Source organism: Myodes glareolus, chromosome 25, assembly GCF_982192425.1.
Source record: "Myodes glareolus chromosome 25, mMyoGla1.1, whole genome shotgun sequence".
Classification (NCBI taxonomy): domain Eukaryota; kingdom Metazoa; phylum Chordata; class Mammalia; order Rodentia; family Cricetidae; genus Myodes; species Myodes glareolus.
This window is the reverse complement of record NC_142050.1, coordinates 8,113,896-8,139,468: the sequence shown is the minus strand read 5'-3', so window position 1 is coordinate 8,139,468 and position 25,573 is coordinate 8,113,896. Positions and strand designations below refer to the sequence as shown.

Here is a 25,573-nt window from a genome sequence, read left to right as displayed (position 1 = left end):
GATTTCTCCAACTGGATGGTGTCATCACAACAGACACAGGGAAATTCAGTTACAATCCTCAAGACACCTTGGTTTTCTTTTAAAGAGAACACATGGCTTTCACTTCAATGCTCCTACTAAATAAAGACTGTACAGGGGAGAAAGTCTACTCACTATAATTAATTTAAGCAACAACAATATTCTCCCTATGTTCACTTGTAATTATTTTCTTCCTTGGTACTCTTGAGTAGTTAATATTACAATAAACCAAAAATGCATGCAGTGTTTTATGCCACAATTATTTTCTAGGCTTGAGACTGAAATTCTTAAGCTGTTTTGACTGGGTAGCTAATAACATTTTATAGAACTCTGCTCAAATTCAAAGACATGAGATGCAAAGTCATGGCTGTATTCCAGCACATTCTTCTTGTCAGAATCATTTAAATCACCATCTTACACAAATACGTACTGAAACTCAACTTTAAGTGTTTTATTTTTATGTACATTTCTTTTTTCCAGAAATAAAATATCTAAATACAGACAGTGTAATGTTGTATATGTATACCTTTCAACAATACTTGAGCTGAATAAATGCTTTGTACATTAAATCTGTCTTTTTAATGGAATTCACAGCTACATTGAATAAATGGATTCCTCAGATCCTTTTTTTTTCGTTTTAACCAATAACAAGCAGAGAGACAAGTACAATTTAATATTAATAAGCAGCTCAAATAACACTTGGTTAAACTATGTACAATACAAACCATTCATACAAATGAAGACTAGGATATTGAATTTGTTACAATATGTGTAGTAAAGATAAGACAGACACTTACAACTTACATGGTGTCTGCCAGGCATTTCCCTTCTTATATAATGATCAGAACTGTGTTAAGTAGCCTTAGTTGATCTCAACATTGCAATGGTCCAGTGATAGGCAAGAAAAGCTGTAATCCCAGTGTCTGCCCACATGTAAATTCCAAATGTATGCTCATCTTTACTGAGAACAGGCTCCTCCCTCCATAGAAAGAAAAGCCATTCTGTATCACCTTGATTGTGCCTACTGTATGCTGGGGAAAAGTTACTACACTTTGTTGTGTTCATAAAATAAAGAATACTGAGCTCTAAAGACACATTTTTTTTTCCATTTAACAAGCATATAACTCCTACAGTAGTATTCACCAGCACAGCTACTCCAAGCAGTTGGAATGCATGAGTGGGGACTATTGATTAGCATGGACTCAAGACCTTAAAAGAGATTTCCATAACAGTGTGTTAGACATGTCCTCTGTCTAGTTAATTCTCTGTGTTTGATCATAGTTTATCCTGAACCATCATGAGTCAGACAATGAAAGCCCTCTCAAAGGGAACCATGATAGATGCAGGCTGAGATGTGCAAGGGTGGTGCTCATGTGCCTCTACATGTGACAGCGTGTCTTCAGGTGAGATTCTGAGATCTACGATGATTTACAAGTATGCTGAGATGCAGCTGACTGGGCAGAGGTTACATCAACTGTTTTCCACTAGCATGTTTGCACCAGTCAACAAGAGCAGCAGTGTAGACACATTCCAGGCAACAGAGGGGACCTTCTTCCTTGAGGTAACAGCCCTGTCCTGTGACCTCTAATTCCTCAGGCTTCAGTCTCATGCCCTGTTCATCCTCATCCTGAGGGAAAATAAGGTGTGTCACTGTGGTAGTTGTAGTCGGGGCATACTTTCTGTACTAGTTTATAGTCTGTACTATAAAAGGAAATGTAAATGCAGATCACCTTGAAGGGTTTAGAGCAGAGCCAGGACACGTGACTTTGGGTCTGCTCCTGGTAACAGGTTTTTGAAGGGTCATAGTTGCAGAGTGTGTTCTTGGTAGCCTTGTCAACCTTTTCATATTCAATGCGACAGTTGAAGGACTTGGAATCTTTGGCATCAATCACGGTTTGTTGTGCCAAGTCGAATTCCACGATTTTTGTTGGGGGCACCAAGCTGACAGATACATTCCCTTGACCAGTGGAATTATGCCTGAAATAAACACTAAACGTTCCATTGCCATGATCTACAATTTTCCCAGTTATCAACAGGTTTAGCTTCACTGTTTTGATGTTGGAATGAAAATCACCCCATCCAAACATTTTCTTAAACTTGCCGGTCTTAACAATGGGCCGTCTTTTGGCCCTGGGCCGAGGCTCTTGAAGGTCTGTGGAGTTCCTCAGCCAGTCCCAGAGGTCTTGCTCGGAATAAGGTTCTGGGGTGTCATAGCGTAGGTCCAAATCTGTGTCGTTTTCTTTACCACGGAAAGTCTGTGAGAGGAGCCGACTGATAGACAAGTCTTTGCTACTTTCTGTCCATATGTGCTTTAGTGTGGATTTGCTGCTTCCCGATTTCAGAAGTTCTGATTTTCCACCATTTGTTAAATTGGCACACGTGACCTGAGAAGAGAATTTAAAAGATGTGTGTTTATTTACAACTCCACATCTAAGAATACACAATACATACATTCTAACCCTTGCTGGGAGGCTCAGAATTAAATGACTTTTGTTGTTGTTACTGTTCTTAAAAGCACCTCCAGTATCCCGCCACTGTAGATTAAGTGATAAAAATCCCACTTCTGTTTTTTATTCAGCAGTGGGAAAGGGGAGGTTGTGAGTGTATAAAACCACCAAGCATGACCTGAAGATCCATATAGAACACTTGACTAAAGGAGGAAAAGACCTTCTAGCATGAGCAAGCCAAATTGAATTCAAATATAAACTAAACTAAAGTAAATAGTGTCTCATCACTAAATCCGTTTTTGAAGTAAACTTTTATAATCATTATGTACTTTTTCCAGTTCAGAATCACCATAAGCTCTAAAGCTAGATAACTCACATAAATATGTCAGCTGGTATCCTATGTGCTTTGATTACTTATGTCAATACAATATTAGAAATAAAAATAGTTTTATAAAGAGAATGTGGTATTTTATTTTCAACAGGCTCAAACAGAAAAAGTCCTTATTATCACCAATCATGATATAGGATAAGTTTTTTATACTTTTAAGACTTCAAATATTGTTTAAGAAAAGAGTTTTAACATCTAGCATTCACTAGCATGTAGACATTTGAAAATCTGCAAAAACAACACAAAGTTGTCAGAAGGTCACTTCAATTGGGTTGTAAGAGTCACATTTGGATGGCATTCTTTGAGATCCCAGATCACCTCTTAGAAACAATTAGTTCCTCAATGAACCTAGGGGTTCAAAAGAACCAGTAGTACCCCAAGGATCTCACAGCAGAAATTGGTCATTCTGGCATGGGGCCACTGTAGCACGAATTAAAACAAAAATAAAACAAAACAACAACAACAAAAATCCTCAGAGACAGAAATTAATCTTCAACCTGAAAGCCAGAAAAGCAAGGCATCTAACTTACTAGAGAAGTCTTACCTCTACAAAGGCTGGGTGACCACAAACTAAGCAGCCTATGCTTCTCTCTCCTCTCATTTTATATTCCCTCTAGTGATGGGAATAAATGCATGTTACTCCCAAGGATTGGGATTAAAGGTGTGAGCCACCACCACCTGCATTTTTTTTCTGGATTTGATTTTGTGTAGCCCAGGGTGGTCTTGAACTCACAGAGATCCATCTGTCTCTGTTTCCCAAATCTTGGGAATTAAAAGTGTGTGTCACCATTGCCCGTTCTCTAGTAACTTTAGCTTTGCCTCTGGTCTTCAGGCAAGATTGAGTTATCAAAATACAAATAATATGCCACTACAGGGCATGAAGGACACACAACCTGTAAGCAGAACCAAAAATGCACAAGGACCACCAGTAAGTATAGGCTATTGACCACATGGACTGACTCTTTTGGCTGAGGTTGCTGAAGAAATTCCCCCAGATGTCCATTGAAAAGCTAAATTTCCCAGTAAAATTCTTTAGCCAGGTTTCTGATAAACCAATACTAAAAACCCCAAATTCTTTTCCAAACATGAGCCTGATTACTATATAGCAACCTCTTAGGTCTCTCTAGCATTTATATAAAAGTTCTCTGATTAAAAGATACTTGTCAAAGAGCTCTCTTAAATGAGGCCCATTAGCAATTAGTGCCATGTTCTAGACTATGTCCACCTATTCCTATAGATTTATCATTGTAGGCCTCTTGTTATGACATAAATCTCTACTGAAAATATTCTTCTATCAGATGTGTATGATAGGAAGAGTCTTTACCAACTTCTGGAGTGCATAAGCTTAGGAGCAGACATACTAGTATATGTTCCCAGCTCTGTCATTCTCTGAGACATTATTGATGTGGAGCCACTCTCAGAAATACCAGACAAAGTTGCTCTATTTGAAAAACTGCTGACCTTAAGAAATACTGTATGGCTTTCCATGTAACCCTATTGCATCCAAGATGAAAATGTGATTTTCTCGTGGGTTTATATCCAATGACGTTATCCTACAAAGTCAAAGCTAAAACATTGGAAAGGCTAACACAACTCAAAAACACATTTCAAGCTGAGAGTCCATACCCTGTTACATCTGCTTGCCATCTCCAAGGCAAAAGTCACGCCAACCTGTACATATGTAAAGGATCAAAGATTATGTTACTAGAGGACAGAAACTGCACAGAATCATAACCTAGAATATGATTTGTCATAGAAAGAAGAGGCAGAAAACAGTGTCTTCATGGGCACACCTAATCACAGCAAAGGCCAGGTTCATGTTCCCTGTTATTCTTCAGACTTTTAACTTTGTCATATACAAAAACAAAGCAAGAACCTCATGTTTTCAGAGAAGGCTCAAATAGACCACTTCCATTTCAGATGGAGTGCTGAGGGTTGTGAGAAGAATGTCTTTGCTAACAACTTCTTTTTAAATCTAAGAATTCTTCTTGCAATTATTTTCTGCCCTCACTTTGATTTCTATATTCCCTCTCTCCACCCAAACTGTTTCCTGTCTACACTTTCCCATAATTATTCAAGAATGGATCATTTTCAAGAAACATACATCAAAAGTTTTAAGGCAAATAATACTTTTAGCATGTCCTAAATATTATAACCTTAAAAAATGAAATTGAAGGAGGAATATTATTTGAGGGAGGGGGAACTAGGCATAAGAATGTATATAGAATCAGTAGTAAATTAATTTTCCAACTATCCCCTTTGCCTGATTACAATGTCAATCTGTTATTAGCCAATTTTTGGTATCTCATATAAAGTAGAAATCATGATAGTTTCAGAGTTAATATTATCCCACATAATTATAAAATAGTAGAAGCAGTGAAAGATATTTTAATAATTCCCTAGATTAAAAAATTTCAAATAATACTTTTTTTTAGGTTGAAGATAATATACTCAGTGATAGAGCACTTGCCAGAGTGTGCAGGACCCTGGATTCAGTACCCATGAATGGGAAAAAAGGGGGAAATAACGGTAGAAAAAAGAGCATGGTATGCCACAAGGTAGCTATTATAAACTATATTGTATCTAAAAATTTACTAACACTATTTGATAAGTCTAGTACTGATCTTTTGGCTTTAGAATACTTTTTAAAAATTCTTTTCATTTTATGTACTAACCCCAGATCCCCTTCGGTCCCCACCTCCATTCCCTCATTCCCCCACCCCACTCCCCATCCACTCCTCTGAGGGGGTAAGGCCTCCTCCCTTGGGTAGTCAACAAAGTCTGGCATACCATGTTGGGCAGGACCAAGGCAAGCCCCCCGTATCAAGGCTGAGCAAGGTATTCCACCATAGAGAAAAGTACTGTTGGAAGCAGATACAGTGATCCACAGCTAAGCACTGGGCTGAGATCATGGAGTTCAGCTGAAGAGAGGGAGGCAGAATCAAATGATCAATGCAGGGTAAAGATAATGATTGGGAAAATCACAGAGACAGCTAACCCGAGCTGGTGTGAGCTCATGGACTCTGGACTGACAGCTGGGGAACCTATATGGCACCAAACTAGGCCCTCTGAATGTGGGATGTGAGTGGCAGTTATGTGGCTACATTTGTTGACAAGGTGGGGGCTGGTAGTGGGATGAGGACTTAGCCCAAGTGTTAAACTGGCTTTTTAAAATACTTTTAATGAGTATTTGCTTTTAACATTTCAATAAAACATCTATTTTGTGGCTAAACATACAAATATGTACTTACTTAACTATATAAGCATCATTTCCCAACAATCCTCATATTTATTCTTTAGAAGAAAAGACATAAGTGCATGTACTTTTCTCTGAATCATTTTCTTTGAGTTAGATGTGTTCCCATTGTTTGGCTAGTGAGAATAAATTCAGGCATACACAGAATGGCCTTTACAGTACTTTCCCTCAGAATCAACAGAGAACTGTAATGGGATACTTCTGCCATGCACTTATTAACAAAGCAGTAGTGAAACTGTCCTAAGACGGAAGGAAGAAAATAGTGTGCAATTTCTCAGCAGCAGGTGGAGAGGACAAAGGGGGAAATTGTAAAGCTGGAGCATATGATTTAAAGAAGGAAGAACCACTGTATCCAGAAGATGGTATGATTCTAATAGATGAACCAACCTCTGATTCTCAGTCAGAATGTCCATCGTTTAGCTCTGAATTTTATTTTCCATAGTCACAGTAGTTATGAGTGTGGACTTTGGAGTAACTACTAGGGTCTGATTCTTGACAACTGTATTATGTACAAAACTTATTTACTGTGTAGAAACTTATGTTTTTCTTGTCTAGAGACTAGGAGATATTAGTCATGTCTTTCCCAGGCATGGTGGGATTACACAGGACAAAAAAATCTCTGGAACATGTTGAGTGTTCAACACCAGTGTCACTACCTGCAATTATCACACTTGTACCGCTAAAATTTACCTCAAGTGGCTTATGAAGATGAGAGATGATGGATAACTTGGAATGGTATTTGCAAGCAACCAAACTCTTAAAGAAAATCTGTCTTTAGCAGAACTGTAAATATAAACAATTAAAAATTTTCACACTAAAAGTGAGAGAGGATGAGTAAGATGTATACCAAAAGTTTCATATAAGAAAGAATGAATGGAACTCTAGAAACCTGCTGGGCAGCATCGTACCTCTAGCCAACACAACAGTATTAAATACTCACAAATCTGTTTAAAAAACAGCCCCTATACTAAACATTATCACTAAAATAAAAAATTCTAAAATATATCTTAGCAAACAAGAACATATATTAGAGGCTAATAAAAATTTCTGGAGAAAAAGTTTTTAGAAAGGAAAAGCACATATACTTTTTCTAGTGCTGATGTGACAAGACAAGAAACGTGACAAACTAAGTAGGCAGTGAAACTTCATGTAACAAAGAATGAGTGCAAGTGTAGCTATTAAACAGCTCAAGCACTAAAAGCAACAAATGCTTTTGCCCTGGGCAGTGGGGTACAAAGCCTTGAGCAGTGCTGACAGCAAAGAAAACCCTGAGTGCAGCTTCCAAACCAAAGCATCTTCAGCTGTAATTGTCAACAGTATCTTTGTGTTAATCGCTCTCACTCTTCCCCCTATTAGTGGAGAACAGGACAATCTCTTCAGGACAGTATCAATAATGAAATGCCAAAAAAGAGCCTCATCAATAGGTTCCTTGATCTTTTCAGTATTAGCAACCTTGATTACTTTTGTTTTAGGAATTCAGAAACTATGGAAGGAGACTGTTAATAAGACATGGAATGGAGAAAATCAGAGATAAATGATGCACGCATGGTTCTTTATCTCAAGGAGTTTACAGTCTAACCTGAGGGTCAGTTTAATGAATCATGCTGAAATGCTACCTGTAGCCCATGGAATGATCTTAAAGTCACAAAGTTTAAAAGCAGTGGCAGTAAAAGGTCAAAGACTTATATGATCTGAAAAGAAAGGTGCCAGGCAGTGGTGGCGCACACCTTTAATCCTAGCACTCGGCAGATAGAAGACAGAGGCAGGGAGATCTCTGTGAGTTTGAAGACAGCCTGGTCTACAAAGTGAGTTCAAGGGCAGCTATGGTTGTTACACAGAGAAGCCCTGTCTTGAAAACCCCCTTACCACCAAAAAAAGCAGCGAGGGTATATCAGAGGAAATTATCCTAAAATCTGGATAAGATCATCTTGATTTTTGTCATGTAGAGAATGGCCCAGAGAAATTCTTCCAAACATTTGGAACATAATGGAGGAAAATCACGAAGTCCGGAAGGAATATGTTAAAGGTAGACATGAGATATATCTCCCTACCATGTCTATGTAATTTTGTTTCCTTTGACAGTATCTTCTCTCCTCATTCTTTCGATCCCCCACTTATCCAGAAACTAACATTTACTTTCGTCCCGAATTTAAATTTTATGTGAAATCAAGTGAAGTAAGACCCTCATCAAAACAAGAAATGGATATGTGAGACACTACATGCATTAGATTGTTAGTTTTGGTCATTGCACAGTCTCTCTCTCTCTCTCTCTCTCTCTCTCTCTCTCTCTCTCTCTCTCTCTCCCCCCCCCCCCGTGTGTGTGTGTGTGTGTGTGTGTGTGTGTGTGTGTGTGTGTGCATACAGTTGCATCAATACCTCTACATTATACTATAGAATACCATAGGAGACTCACGTTTTTATTTTAAACAGAAAGAAAGAAGAGTAGGGAGGGAGAAAGAAAAAAGGGAGGGAAAGAGGAAGGGAGGGAGGGAGGAAGGGAGAAAAGAAAATTTCTTTCTCTGAAATTCAGGACCTTTGGAAGCCACATGGGTGGAACATACAGGAGAGGCAGTAGCCCATCTCCAAATTCTGAATGTCCTGCTAATGTATTTAATCTTCATTTTAATTAATAGGGAATTACTGAGATTAGTTTAGCTCTGTTTTCATGTAGGTATTACTAACTGTAAAAGAATCACACACTAAGCATAAAAGGAAGATAGCTAGAGAAAAATCCCAAGGGAAGAGAGGCTAGTGAAATGACTAATTGCAAGATTCGTTAGGGGAACCCGTACTAAGTAGTGAGTGAGAAAAAGAGGAAAAAGACATAAATTTAACAAATATTTCATAGATAGAAATAAATCAATTTTATTATTTTTAATTATAATGTTGAAGTCCATCTCACTGAAATAGCCTTGACTACTCTTAAACTCATGACCAGGACTCCTCCTCTCCCTCGGAAATGTTGAAATTACTGTGTGCCACCAAGTCTGGGCCAGCAGGATTATTTATTGACTAAAGGGATACATGAAAAGACTGAAAATTAATGAATTTTCCTAAACCTTCTAAAGAGTGACAGAGAACAATAGTCTCTGATATAAAATTAAATCTCATAGAAGCATTGTGGCTGAAGCATTTACACAGAATTCTTGTCATACAACTGGAGTGTGGAGACATGGCTCTGAAGGCATGGCAACTTACTTGCCTAGTTACAAAACTCTAAGTGTTCCTGAATTTTTTCTTGAAATAATATTTTCCATATATTATTACAAAGAAAACCTATAATTTTCTAATTTATTATACTATTCTAAACGATAAATGGTTATGCCATATTTCAAGGTTCACTTGTCTAATGATCCAATGTCCAGAGAGCATGTTTGCCTGTATGCCACACATTTAATTGTTTTTAAAACATGGCATTGGGTGTACATTTTAAAGATTGTATTTCTTGGAGAACATAAACACTAAGACAGATAGTAGTTCTGTAATCAAACATTTATATCTGAGGCAGGAACTTTAAGGGAGACTATGGAGGAGGAAAATGACCAGTGCAGATGAAGTGTGAATGTCTGAGACCAGCTCTTCCTTGGCTGGTCCACCTTTATGTGTCTTGAGGGCAGTCTTACAATATTTTCTCATTTTGGACTTCACATCATGCTCAAGTGCTGTTGCAGAAAATGTTATGGAAAAGCAATGTTTTATAAAATAAACGATCCCTCAACTTCCCTCCCTCCTGAACTGTTTCTGATCTTCTGAAAACACGGTGCCTACAAACATTCATATTTCCATTTCTATAAAGCATTCAATGATATGTCTCTTGATTTTCATCAACCTGATCACTGTACTGTTAGTCTACCTTGAAGTTTTAGTATTTACAACATCAAGTGCATGAATACTGAAAGCCAAACAAGAACTGAGATGACTTGATGCTTAAACAATATTGCTCATCAGTGAATAACTAATCAACAAAATGACCTGGTTTATGATTATAACTTTATTATAGCAGATGTATGATTAATATGTTAAATATCTGCTCTAAAATATCAAGTAATTCTAGTTCACTTTATCCTTGGCATTATAATCAGCATCTTACGTACAGCATTGCATTGTGTTTAAGCCATATGGACACATACACAGAAATTCGAACTTACTAATTGGGTATTGAAGTGCGTAGGGTAAAACAACTACTTAATAGTTGTCCCATAAAGTTCTTTATTTTAAAAGTTATGAAATCCACTTCTCTTCTCTCACCTTAGAATTTAATTTTTTCTGAGTATATGTGCTGTGTGAATCTTACAGAAAAGGTTCCTATAAGATAAACTACAAGTTTACCCATGCCTAAAAATGTTTTCATTGGCCACTGACTTGATTTGGTATAGATATTCATTCTTGCCTCAACTTGTTCATTTAGTTTCATTATGATCTTCTTATAAATTTGAGTTTACCTCAATCATTCTTGAATCTCATAAGGTCTATTACATTATCAAGACTTTTGTTAACCCTTTTTTATAGCTAGTCTACAGAAAAATCTAAATATTCTTGCATATTAATATTAAACTTATTTTCACCAAGTTCTCCCAAGAACTATAACGTATTTGCATAACATACTTTCTACATTGCACTCATGTTTTGTGGAGATGAGAATGTTTGGGACACAAGAACCATTCAATAAGTTTCTAGTATTGCTTATATTCTTACATACATTGTTTCAGTAATAAAAGATCATTCATTTTTTCAGTCACACAACAAAGATATAAGGATATGTGACCCTCAAAGACTAACCTCAGGTCCTTCTTTGGCAATATCTAGTACACCTATATTATAACTTGTAGAAATTGATTAGTGCCATATGTATTAAAATATATCACTTTCTCTGAATAAAACTACAATGCAATCTCACCTCACACCTGCTAAAGTAATTTACATGAGAATGTGGAAGAAAAAAACCTATTAGTCTGATTATGAATGGAAACGATCATTTTGAAAAATATTTTTAAGACAACAAATAAAACCACTTCTTACTCCATTTGTGGGTTGACTATGCACAAGTTAAACTCCAAAAAAAGAGTTGAATGGTAGTTACTGTAGGGTAGAAGAGGAAAATGAGAGGCCATTGGTCAACGGGCACATACTGCAACTTACATGTTCTGGAGTTATAATGTATAGCATAGAGACTCATATTAATGAAATGTAAATTTTAATAGACAAATCAGAACACGTTAACTAAGTGAGGTCATTCAAGGCTCCTTTAAAGTGTCATAACAATCTCTTCATAGTGTAAGCATATGATCAAACACCATATTTCATACTGTAAAGATAGATAATTTTGTCAATAATCCCCAATAAAATGAAAAATACTTTTTAAAACTAAAAACAAAAGCGAACATTTGAGGAAGAGCAACAACAGAAATTATATAATTTCTTTGTGTCTGAAGCTGGCTCCAGAAGCAGCCTTGTTCCTCTAGTGGTGGAAATGAGGGCATGTAGAGGAACGAGCCTCCTCCTTTAGCCCAGTAAGTGCTCATAGGCTGTGTGGCAAGGGAGTCAGGAGAGTGGATGTGATGATCAGTGTCCACTGGGATCATCAGTGGACTGGTAGGAGCCTAAGATGTAAGGAAAGCATACTCCCTGGGTCTGTCTTATGGATACTTCTGGACTGGTGTGTAAGAGGACAGTGCAGAATAACTGGAGTGATGGGATAAGACATACCCAAATGTAAGGGGTACCTCCCATAGACTGGGAGACCAGATGGAGCAAGAGCAGAAGAAGGGGGAAGGCTTTCTTTCTTCTCTTGGTGGAGGATGCAGTAGCAGCTACCTTAGTCTTATTCCTGCTTTTAGGATTCTCTTTCTTCCCAGAGAATCAATGAGTATGCCTGCTGGGAACTGGAAACTGAGTCTATGAGTAGAAAAAAAACATAACAGCACAAAAACAAAAAAAAAACAACAACAATAAAAATTTTAAAATGAACTTTTTAGTTCATTTTTCTCACACTTTGGTCATGGAGACAGGAAAGTGATTAACACAATGAACTTTGAACAAGTATCATAGCTTAAAAATGAATTCTGATATTTAGATATTAACGTTACCTTAGCATCTCTTTTCCCAGTTACAAAATTCAGAAGATACTTACAGGGATCATTGAATTTTTGTGAAGGAAAAAGTTCTATATGGCATATTTCATAGCCTCAAGCACAGATCTAAATATTTATATTTTTATGAGTCTTGTTATAAAACTTCTAAATCCTGGATAATTCCGAATAAAAATCAAAAACAATACTTCCTCTATAATAAGCACAACTACAGGATTTACATATCAAATGCACAAGTCCAAGGCCCTATGTGGCCTGAACACAGCACGTGAGAGGAACTCTTCTGTAGGCTTCTATCAGCCGGGAGAAAACCAAGAGCAAGACTTTCAGACTATATACTGTTGTACTATTCTTGTCTTCTGGAAAAGACACCACGTCCGCTCAGAGGGTCTAAACAAACTAAAATGGATATTTGCATAGTTTTTCTAATTCTCAGAAAAGAGCAGTACCATAAATCGAGATCTTATTGATAATGTTACAGTGTAAGTGGGACAAAAGGAGATAATAATTTCCCATTAGCAGTACCACTAAGACTGTCTGGACCACTAGTACGCTCTATGTCACCCTCAAGCTCTAGAAATCTCTTCATTCTGATGAGTTTGAAGTCTGCAGAGGCTGAGCGTGTTAGTTCATTAGACTCATCTTGTGGAGGGTAGCTCACGTCAAACACAGCACACCCACTGTCCCATTTGCTTCTTCTGTAAGCAAATGTTAATTCCTGCTCAAGTGCAATTGAATACCTCTGAAGTTCTTCATATAACTGTCAAGATTAAGCTTTTTCTTAAATTCTGTTTAGTACAATACTCCTGTAAGAATTATCTTTTAAATGTTCCGAGTGGTTTAGCATTTGGGGAAGGCATGTTTTATGAAGAGCCGTGAATGTTTTATAAAGAGCTAAGAAGTTGGTTTTCCATCCTTCAAAAATGTTTCCTTTCCTATCACATTAATTACACAAATAAATATACATATATACAAGTTTTGATATACAGTCATTAGTATTGATGAGAAATTAATAGCTACTAGTCTTAATACACCTGCTTAGCTATTCTGTCACAACATAATTACAGATTACTCAGGTTTACATTGTAAAAGTTCTGTCCTTGTTAATAAATGTATGAAACTCTACAGTGACAAAACAACCCAGAAAGATATGGTTAATATTTTCTTCATGAAGAAGAAATATGGTTAACATGACTTCTTCATGAAATATACACAGAGTATCTCATGTGATGGACCCTAGGTATATGGTTATAACAATAAACAGACTGCTTGATGTAATATAAGGAGGTCTATGTCTTCATTAATGCAAAGTCTCCATGCATCAATTTTTATTAGTCATAAGATGGCTAGAACTTGTCACTAAATCTGGGTTTTCACAGAGGAGAAATGTATGCTATGCATGGTTAACTTCTTTCTAAATCAGCAGTCAGAATGAGTGACTACATGGCAAGGCCTGTTGTGTAGATACAAATGGATAAGTTTGCAACTTCTTAAAGTCAAATAAGAAGCAGGTATGCCTATCATGAACTACAGCAGGAATTACTAGTTTACACTCTATGAGCATTTGCACACGTTAGGATGTTCAAACATTAGTGGACAAGAAACCTGTTATCCAACATATTCAGAGATGGTTGGACCTTAGAGAGGAAGACCTAGCAGGAGGTGTTATGTCATGGAGATTATACACCCAGAAGCAATTGATGTGCTTATTATGAAAGTAAGTAAGTTCTTGTAGACTGGCTTAGCTAGCAGAGAGCAGGCCATTATGAAATGAGGCCATGACATATGTTTAACCCCTTCATTTCAGATGCATACCCTGGTCTCACACATGCATTGCTGCTCTGTGTTTCTGTCCACCATTTTGTGACCCAGAATTAAGCCCTCTTAGAATAACCAACCAATTGGACTTTTTAAGCCAAAGTAAACCTCTTTCCCTTTAACGCATACAACCTCAGATATTTTGTTATAGAAACACAAAACAGAACAAGAAATTTCAATACCTCTTCAACAATATGGACATGCATATGTCCAGACTTATATGAGAACACATTTCCATAAAAACATACTTTATCTTAGTTATATTTCACTATGTTATGGCTTCTAGGTGTTATTTACCAGGAAAAAATGAGATGCAAGAAAATGAGGTCATGCCATGAATTTGACCTTGTCTACATACTGGTATGTGAGTACATGACCGATAAAAAAATATATATATACAACTCCTCCAATAGAAGCTGAAATCCTGGAGCAAACAGTAGTGTTGACACTGTATAATACACCTTTAGTGTTACCCTCTGATATCCAGAGATTGATCTGAAAGTCTTTTTTTAGACAGAGAAAGAGATCCTGTAAACAAACTGAGAGATACCAGCTACAAAGGCATGCCAGTGCTGTGGTGTTTAAATCTTAGATTATCTGAAACTAAGTCATTCATGGTCTCTTTTTTATGGCATTATAGTACACTTACACTGCCTAGAACATTCTTGGCATGCAGTAAATAGGTTAGCCAATCCAGATATGTGAAACGGAGCAAATGTCCTGAGGGTACAGACCATCCAAAATCTGTAAACATTTCAGGGCCTGGGATTCTCCAAACTTCTGAAGCACTCAGAGCCAAGATGTTCTGGTTGCATTGTCCAAGAGAAATAAAGTACAGCAGAAAGATGGTTTGAGCTGTCAAAACTTTGGATATTACTTAAATGAGCATCTTTGGATCATGCCTCATTAGAGAAAGAGTGAGTTTTACAAAGCATATCCAACCAACAGGACCAGGACCCAGTAAACTAATAAACATAGCTCTGGGAAGACATGTATAGTGGAACATTTATACTTCTATGACTATACATATTACACACACATGCATATACAAGCATACATGAATGCACACATTTTATCTTGGATAAATAGAAACAACCTATTTCCCTGGAAAATTCTGAACTATGATTCCTAAGAAAGATTTTTAGCAGTATTCATAGTGCCTACAACTACAACCTGACCTCTGAAAACAGCTTTGGAAGCATGGACACATATGAATCTGATATTACTGTTTTTCTAGTAATCTGAGCTAGACTCAGCTTGTCCAACTCCTTTTCATATTCCCATATTGTTAAAAGCATAACATATGAAGTCACATAATTAAGAACCATGTGCTAAGGGGTGATGTAGGATTCCCCTCTGTGTGCTGTATTATGAAAGGATTAAACAGGCCATCAATAAATAGAGTGGTGTGAGCAGAGCCCACATGAGAAGACTACTGTAGGAGAGGCTAAAATAAAGAGATCAGTTAGATAATAGTTTGTTGGTGGAGTTCAACAAATCTCTAGCCCTGTTTAATGTGCCCTAAAATACAGAAATAAAAGAAGAATAGATGTTAGAATATGTTCTTCCTCTAGTATGACCCCCACATAACTTCTTCACTCTGACAAGTCTTTAAAGAGCTGGATAAAGTTCCACTAGAGGGAGCAACTGCAACACAGGACAGTTCTGTCTCTGTTTATGGTGCTGGAAATCCAACAGCTCAGTCACTAAGGGTCAAAGAGTCCCTAGCACAGTGATGCAGCAGGACACTCTGTGCCCTCTCCTGGTTGATATTACCTCTAAAGATAGTCTTCAGTGAGCTGCAGACAACAGTAAGGAAGAGTGTTGCCCAACGAGCTATTAGAAGCCACGGACACCTGAAGAAGCACTTCAAGACTGAAGAGTTTGTATAGCTTCTAAAGCACTAAAGACAAAATATTTATATTTGTTTGTGTTGGAAATCCCTCTAGGTCAATGCAGCATATATCAGTATCTAAGTAAGTTTATTTTAAATCATTTCTTTTAGTTTTTGAGATTATAATTACAGTATTTCTCCCTTCCCTTCCTCCTCACAGATCCTCCTATATAACTTCTCTTTTATCTCTTTCAATTTCCTGCCTTCTTCTTTTATTAGCTGTTCACAGGCACACAGACACACAGACACACACATACACACACACACACTCCTAAATACATAAGCATGTTTTACTTCATGCAGATAGATGAGTGAAAAGAAGCAAAAGTAACTAAATCAACATGAAACATCATTGCAACAAATGCAGGAAAGGCAGAATAAAGCAATCTGTTGGCCAATAAAAAAAAATGGTTCATGCTTTGGGCTTTTCTCTTATTTGTTCCAAAAACAGTAATGAAAGAAATGCAAGCAGGAGTCAAAAGGACCAAATTCTTTCAACATGAGTCTGTCAAACTTCCTGGAGGTATTTGCTTCCCAATATTTCAAGTGGACATTTCTATTAGCGATTGACAATTTCCTTGAAGTCGGCAGTTTGGCATATGTTAGTTTGTTTCCTCTAACAAATGCTCGTTTGCTTGGGAAATGCAATCAGACTTTAAAATGTGAAGGAAAAAAATCAACTTATGAGTATGTTTCAAAATTCTTTAAATGATGCTATAAAGTGTCCATTAACAGCATGGATTAAAATATTAAAATGTGAATCTTGAAGGCTTTTTTTTTGGCTTTATTCTGCATGGGGAAAAATTGTAAATAAAAGAAGTTGTTTTTGTTTGTTTGTTTGTTTTACTTCATGGCTACATAGTGAAAAATCCATGACTGTTAGAATAAGAATCATTTGAAGCTTGAAGGGACTTTTGAAAGTATTTTATAACTTGAAAAGCTGAGTATTGTAGCTTTGAGCTCGTATGAGATACCACAGTGATTTAGGAAAGAGTCAAAACTGTGGTAAAGGTTTCTTAGCCTCCAGCCCATTATTCATGATGCAGAGGTTTCCTTATTGAAAGCCAGGGTTTACACTCTCCTTCAGGGTTTAAATCAGTATGTCACATCAAGATAAGAAACTGGCTCCTGTTCCAGGAGTCTCTTGACTTTGGGGAAAGAGAGGATGCTGGAAATTTAGCAACATTTGTCCATTCTGAAACAATGGGACACTAGCTTAGGGATTTGCAACATCACCTAAGGACACCCTGGGCTTGACCATGAAAAGTACCTAGGCCTTCCAGAACTAGGTCTAACTCTAACCCCTGACCCTTGACCACTATGAGGAAGGAAAATCAAATGAAACTCATCATCACGGGTCTTCAGTTAAACAAATAGTTAGGCAGAGGAACCTAGTATTCTTCAAGTTGTGAGTGGAAGACTGTTTCATATCTGTCACCAAATTACTATATCTGTTTTCAGAAGATTTATTTTTAAAGAGAGAAAGTCAAAAGAAAAGATATGCTGTATTCTCTCTTACACCCAAGAAAAAATATAGATTTAAAAACTCCACTAAGGGTTTTAGACTTTTCCACTAAAAGCACTTCCATGAAGTTGTTTTTATGTCAAATCCATCTGGAACTCAGTTCACTCCAGACAACCTATATTAGTACTTCTTACCTCCTTGTGAATGAAAGTCTTGTCTTCAGTTTTAATTATATCTATAGGTATTTTTCCTGTGTGTATGTCTGTGTGTTATACGCGTGTCATGCTGAGGAGATCAAGGAAGGGCATCAGACCCCAGAGACTGAAGTTAGATAGTTGTGAGCCACCTTGTGGGTGCTGGTGATCAAATCACAGTCCTCAAGAAGAACAGCAAATGTTCTCACCCACTGAGCCAATTCTTCAGTTAAAGAGATCTCACAGAACCTCCCAAGCATCACGGTTCACTAATATCCAATGCTGTTAGTTACCCTCCATATACATCTAGTAAGACTCTATTGATGAAGACATTGTGTACTTAGGTCATTGAATTTGGGGAAATTGAGATAGTGTTAGAAGCATTATCCTTCCAGAATGCATGGTGCTGGAATGTACTACCCATACATTCTCAGAGGAGAAAAGGGATCGTCAGTCTGTCCAGCAATGGATCCTGCAAGTAACATTATCAGTGTGCTGCCAAGTGCACCCACAATTTCCCTGCTAAAAGGATATAGTAATAAAACAATCCCTGAGATCAGTTCTCCTCGATGAAAGTCTTAATAATAAAAGAATACTTCAGATCTCGCTTTATTCTACAAGCTTCAAAAGTCATTGATTCTCACCAGGGAGAATTATAGGCAATTCAGGGTTGAGCTGAGATATAGTATGAAATTACTGTAGTATCAGCAGTTAGGGTGGCAAAATATGTTCAATGTTAAGTAACATTTCCCAAATGTTTGACTTTTAGTCAAAATATTTATGACCCGGTCTCACCTAAAGGTGGAGGAAGGGATAGGATGTTTCTGCTTTTCCTCTTGTGGAAACTTGTTTTATTTGACTAGACAAGAAATACATTCATAAATTAAGTCACCTTTCTCTAAGTAACTTTGATTCTTTGGCCAGCCTGAAAGAGTAATTCAACTTCATTAGAATCTGCATATAAAATAGTATGTATATCTAAATTCTTGCAATTTTTTATTTTTATGCAATTTAAGCTGCAAGTAATTTCCACACACCCATTATATAAATTCACCAGTTAAATTTACTTACTCGCATGTTACTTTATTGGTCTTCTATGCTCTTACATGTATGCAGAGACTCATGTATGTTTATTGCTAAGACATTTCAATAGTAAATAGAAAACATCATGTTCATTTTGTCCCTATATTGATCTTGTGGTAGTTCCTAAGGGAAGAAAAAACGCCTTCATGATGATTATCGTGGTTGAGAATTCAATAAGAATCATGCATTTATCTGTCTCTGGGTGACATGATCCTATGACTGCTTTTTTCCCCTAGTTTTTTCCCTTTACACCTGCTAGGTAATTCCTAAAATGTCCCTAAGTTTGTATTGCACTGATGTGTACTGATAATAATGCTATAACTATGCTCTACAACTTTCAACTATCAAAGATGATTCTGAGGAGTACATCCTTTGATCTGAGAGTTTAGGAAGCAAAGTTGTCATGCCAGTAACTTGAGAGAGAATAATCTTGTACTTGCTAAATCATAGCCTTGCAAGTCATTTAGAATACTTAATATAATTTTACAGGCAATTAATCTGCATTATATACAATTGTTTTAATGTTATTGATAATAAACTCATTAAAACTTGTCATTTTGTGGTTTCCTTCAGTTCTCATTTTGGTTAAATGAGGCTAATGTTTAAAAAAAATTACTTACTGGAAGCACTGAACTGATCTATCAGTCAGAGGCTAACACTAAATTCATGCATCACTTCTTGCCAGAGAAACATGATGGTGATTAGGTGATTTCATCATTGTGCAAATACCATGTGATGTGCTTTTAGGCAAGCCTTACTAGTATCTATTGTCTTGATGCACATAATTTTGAACTTGACCTCACTACAGTGCTGAGGAAATGAAGAGTGGAAAGATACATAGACATCCATCTGAGGAGCCCTGTACTCTATTAGATATTCACCAGTAGCCTACAAACTCCACATTGCTATTATAAACCACTAAGTAAGGAGACAGGTTTATAGTACACAGTCAACTGAGGAGTAAGGTAGGTGAGTTAGTTAATCTTGGTAGGAAGTCTCTGTAGGAGAATGATTTCAGATTGCATTCACTGGTGAGGAGGAATCTGTGATAGATAGTTTCTTCTGACACTAATTTTAACTAAAGATCAATTTTTGTAAGAGCAGAAGAAGACTTCACGCTTCTTCTGAGCCTGACATAAGAAGGTCTTGTCATCCTCATGGACTTGAGGAATTGAGATCCTTGATATGGCCTTTCCCATGTCAACAACATACATTCACTCAGGACATCATTCACCCTCCACAATTTATCAGTGCCTCAATGTGGTCTTTTGAAATCAACAATGGTGGGATAGATGAGGTTGCTGCTAGAATAACATGACAGACTCTCTTAGGCTAAACATTTTTCATAAGTGTAAGAAATGTACCCTGTAACAATGGTTAAATCATGGGCAATTGTTATGGTTAATATTGGCTGTCAACTTAATTGGATTTGGAATTATTTAGAAGATATGCCTCTGAGAAGCTCTGTGGTGGTATTTCATGGAAGGATTAAGTAAATGAAAAAGACCCTCCCCCAGATCAGGTAGCTTGTTCCAGCGGTGACTCAAAATATAAAGATGTCTAATTGTTTCCTCTAGAAAAGCACATCTAAGGGCTGCATTTGCCTGCCCACAACCACTCTCTGGTTGTCAACACGTCTACCCAGTTGCTGCCTCCACTTTGTTGTCATTGGAATACAGATTATTCAGTCTTCAACATGAAAACCAGAGGCTCTTCAGGAATTCTTCAGACCTCCATCACCAGATTCAGTGTACTAAGTCAACCAGCCTTGTAGACTATGGCAGGTACCAGGTCTCAGTGTCTTCAGTAGTACCACATGTTAATTGTGCCTACTACTCTATCATTCCCAGGATTAAAATCAGAGTACCAATGACAAACAACAAAGAGAAAAAAGAGGCTCAAGCATAAGAGGCTTCTTTATAAGTGTCCTATATCGAGAAAATAGCTCTAATATTATGACCTGGCCCTTCCAACCTAAAATCAGAAGATAGTTCTGTGGTACCAGAGAAATTAAAAGAACTAAGAAAGAAGAAAAAAAAGGTAACTTTACCTCCTATTGCTGCTGCCATTTAACAATGATAATCATGACAGTAAGTTAGTCATGAATAGACATATCCACAAAATGTACATTTCACCAAGATAACATAAACCTTTACTCATGGATGTGGAATTCTGAGTTCAAGCATGATCTGAATTGCAAATCCTCACAGGAGCTAACAAGCAGATTACATTGTTCCTGCAACACAGCCAGCATGAATTTCAAAGTTATAACCCTCTGAGGCTGAGATTTTCTCATTCTAAACAGAGATATCAACACCATCATAACTACATGACCTGGTAAATTAGAGATAATGTTTTAGAACTGGTAGAAGGTAATAATTTAACTTTCACTCTAAAGATGATCATATGGACCTGTGCAGATAATTCTGTATGAAAAAGTTTTAAATCCATACAGCAAACTAAATTAGCAAATGTTGGTCATTATTATATAGGCATTATGGTAGAAGGCTGACCTTAGTTCCAGACTACAGACATGCATCCAGCGCTTAAAACAGATGCTCTTGCTCGTGGGAATTGCAATTGAAGTTATCTTTTTGAAGTAGTTACTCTCTAAACAAAATTTGTATTAATAACCCTGACTTTAGAATGTGAAATTATAACTGCCTATATAGAATTTTGGTGGTTGTTAATCCTTTTTGATTAACAGAGGAATTAAACATACTAGTAGAGCCATGACATACTTGATCTGCGTTTTACAGACCTCCCTTTAGTGTGTCAAAGAAATCTATACTTACTATTATGGTAATGCCTTTTCTGGCCTGAAGCCATCACCAACTCTGGAGGAGTTGAACCATGAAGCTACGTCTCTGGAACTAGGTCAAATATGCCATGACATAATAGGGGTAAGCAGTCATTGTCTCCTATTAAATCTGAAGTCTGCACTTTGCATATTTTAAAACAACTATCCTGTTGCACTATAAGGTACAGCTGCCAAATGAATAATTAGATTTTTAAGAGACTATAACGGGACCAACATGCTTCTCACTATGCCAAAACCAAAGTCAATTCAGATTTTATTTCCTCTCCTCCCATGTTTTTATCCTCATTCTTTGGCACTCAGACCAAAAATATTTCAACAACAAATAAATAGACTTCTGTTATACAAAATAGAGTATAAACTGAGTGTAGGCAGAGATTATGTGGGAGGTAATGCACTCTGTTCTGCCTCAAATGGCTAGGTAGAAAGTTGTATATAGTTGGCACCTACTACTGCTTTGATTAGTGAATGTGATTATAAAAAGACTTTCATAAAATCCAAAGATGACTGAATGAACCACTTTAAGTCAAAGCTCAGAAGAGTTTCTTTTCTGTTTAGAAATTTAAGTGCCCTCCCCCACAGTTAGTGCTCCCTGGAGATGTCTACGTAGCTCAACTCACAAAGCTTTAACGGAAGAGACACAAGGGACTTTAGAAAGATTTGGGAAGGGATTGAAATGTAGCTGTATAAAATAGCCTATTAACTCTTGGCCCCCGTTTTACATTTTGAGAAAGATTTTTAACTAAACCTCTCCAAGCTCAATACCTATGATGTCATTAAACATTTTTCACTTCAGTGAATTGTAACTCGGGGACACTGGCAACTACTCTTTTCAGCAGGGGATTAAACTTTCAGGGAATAAATTAAATTGGGTTAAAATGTCTAACACAGTTTTCAGATGAGTGCTTTATTCAAGTAGCACAGAGACATGTTAACTGTGAAATGAAACTCTAGTTAGGTAAATAACGTTTGTCAAGAACCAATTGCTCAGGTGCTATACTGCTCTAAGCCTACTTTATTAATACTGGGTTGTGATCTTCAATGCGAGTGAAGGGAAGAATTTCAAATGCAATTAAAATGGAGCTGGAAGGCCACACAACTGTACTTTAATCAAAAGCTGAGTTTAAACCTGCTTTACATATAATATTGCAAAGAAAGATACTTTTTCACATTCAGCATGACAGTGTAAATACTCCACTTTGAAAGACAGCAGATTCATTTCAAGAAGAGGCAAAGGTGAGGAAGTGCCTCCCTTGAGGGATGCTATGAGCCCCTGCAGACAGCTAATCTCGGGAATATATGAATGCATTACTACATAGTCATAGTTACGATTTCTTAAAACCTTAGTCTATCAAGTCAAAATTAAAATATATAGGTGCAAACCTGAGAATATGTACATAGAACCTTTAATTTATACAAGAGTATACAAAAAGATAGGTATACATAAACATATAATCCATTTTTGAAATTTTACGGCTTAATTATTTTTTTAGAAAAAAATATAATCCTTTAATCTCAAAGTTATTTTAAATTAAACACAGGAGCTATAAAAGCAAGAAGTTTTACATTATTGCATTTTGGAGCCATATTCATAGAATCTAAGCAAGATAACAATACTGTGTGAATCAGGAAGGAACTGGCCTCCCTGGTAAGAACATACTGAACACAATTGTGAGTGAAATCTCAGCAACCTTCTTCCTAGCTCATTTGCCCCAGGAAATAGGGACAGCTCAGTTTCAATATTGTTTTTAAGTTAAAAAAAATTCTAATTAATTATGCAACACCAAGTGATCAGTTCTAAAAACATGCATACAAGCAACATTAAATGCAACCAGCAAGTTGTATTTATACATTTATGTGTACACAGATACACAGGCATATATAAGTGTGTGTGCAGATAGATGATAGATAGATAGATAGATAGATAGATAGATAGATAGATAGATAGATAGATAGATAACAATAATAGACAAAAAAGAAACCACGAACTTAAGAGAGATCAAATGAAAAGTGTGAGAGGGGCCAGAAGGAGAAGAGAGAGAGGGAAATGATGTAATTACATTTTAATTCAAAAATTGCAGATAAAAGAACTAAAGTTTGAAAGAAGTCTTTGATAGAAGTCCCTAGCTGGTGTTTAAAATTCTCATTAGGCCAGTGATTGAGTTTTAGGAGCCTCGTCAGGGGTGAGATGCACAGCAGGTGAAGGCCCTGGCTTTCAAGCCCGGTGTGACCTGAATTCAATCTCATGGCCACATGTGGTAGAGAGAGAACCAACTCCTGAAAGCTGCCCTCTGACTATCCCAGACATCAAACACACAGAATCATATATAGGAGCATGGGAATGTATCACATGCACACACAAATGCATACAAAGTAAACAGAAATGTAACAAAAATTTGAAGAGTTATATGTATCTAAAACTGTAAAAAGGGGTTTATCTGAGTCATAGGAACAGTTTTTGATTCACGTTACATCAGTTAGCTAATTTTAGAGCTTTTTGCATCAATATAAAAACAATCCTTATGTAGAGAACCATGTAATAAAATTCCCACATTTTAAGTCCAGATATATATACAAAGACAAACTAACCAAGCCCATTATTTTTTATAACATCATTTCTTTACTGATTCCTTGGAAATTTCATATCATGCCTCCCTCTTCTACCCTTTGCCCTTGCATCATCCCCCAAAGGAAAATTTTTAAAAATTAAAAACAAAACAAACCAAACAAACAAACAAAAAGTCTTCAATCCTTCATCTTTCCTACCTCTACAACACCTTCTTGTTCACCCTGGTGGCACTGGAAACTGCGGTGTGTCATACAGTATACCCATTTTCCAATCTGCCTCACTTGCAAATGTTCATTGCAATGAGTCATTTATCTGCTTCAAGGTCTCTGGTTTCTAGCACAAGCACCATAACTGCTCTCAGATATCCCATACCCACTCCAAGTCAGGGAGATCCTGCGAGCATCACTCCTCAGGACCCGTCCCTTTACACACTCCAGCAGGTCATAGATGAGTAGATGTTAGGGTGGGCCAACCCAAGGCCCTGGATATGGGAGTGGGTGGTAACTGAGCTGATTAGTCCAGGCTACTGAGTCCAGTCCAGTGGAGAAAGGACTGGAGACAGCTCGCCTACGCTCATGCCATCAGGGGCAGTTCTCCCGCTCTTGCTCATGGTGTGGAGTGGGGCCATCTCTCCAGAGTATGTGGAGGGTAATGTGGAGGTTCTGCCATACTTGGATGTTGGGGCAAGATCTCCAGTGAGGTTCAGGCCCTCAGCAGTAGCTCAGGGCCGGATGTCAAGATGGCCCTTGTTCTAGCTCAGGTCACCCGGATCAGTATGACCCGAGGGGCAACATGGCTCTCAAACACTAATACAGTCCCAGGTGGCTGTCCAGATCTCTGTCAAGCTTATTACATTTAACCAGTTTCCCAATATAAGGTCCAGAAAACAGGAATTAATATACCTGCTTTCTAGGTATATTAATTGCCTACATTCTAGTAATTCTAGAAATGAATATAGCTAGAAACACTGTTCATTTAAGAAAACCATGCAGCCCTTCTGGAGCTCTATATCCACACTCTGCAAACCTACAGAGTAGAGAAGGATAGGTGCAGGATCAGAGCCCTTTGAGAAAGAAAAAAAAAATGATGTATTTGAAATCTCATTTGAAGATAACTTTGGCCTGTTATCTATTGGGCCAAAATTCAAAATGGTTAATAAATCAAGGAAGGATCCTAAGGTACTCAGAACTTTCTGTTGTACTAGTCAACCATAGGGCCTGGACCTTAATGGGGAAGAGAAAAGGACCCTGGGAAAGACCTGGAGTCAAGTTCTCACCAGAGACATGTGAGGTGTGGGGCATGATGGCACTCCCATGCCCAGCGCAACTGTGATGCCAGTCTTACATAGCATTCCGATGCGTCAACACCGGTGCATGCTACTTGAACATCTACTACATATTATTCATTACTGTTTCCCATTCATAAGGCTAAAACACAGATCTATAAACTAGTGCTGATTTGATACCTAAAGCAAGGAAATTCAAAGGAGCAACAAGACTTTCAGAAGCATGGAAATACAAGCTTACATATTTGA

The 25,573-nt window shown here is 37.2% G+C and overlaps 1 protein-coding gene across 1 annotated transcript in view; it reads right to left on the bottom strand.

The window, feature by feature from the left end:
- Nucleotides 1-445: 445 nt before the first annotated feature.
- The window catches only part of Nxph1 (neurexophilin 1), a 300,334-nt gene continuing 275,206 nt past the window's right edge, over nucleotides 446-25,573 (bottom strand). The window contains exons 3-4 of the mRNA XM_087901646.1: nucleotides 1,749-2,402; nucleotides 446-1,639 (exon numbers count right to left, since the gene is read on the bottom strand). Of these exons, the coding sequence (XP_087757772.1) occupies nucleotides 1,484-1,639; nucleotides 1,749-2,402 (810 nt within the window). The 3' untranslated portion in view covers nucleotides 446-1,483. The remainder of the gene's footprint in view (nucleotides 1,640-1,748; nucleotides 2,403-25,573) is intronic.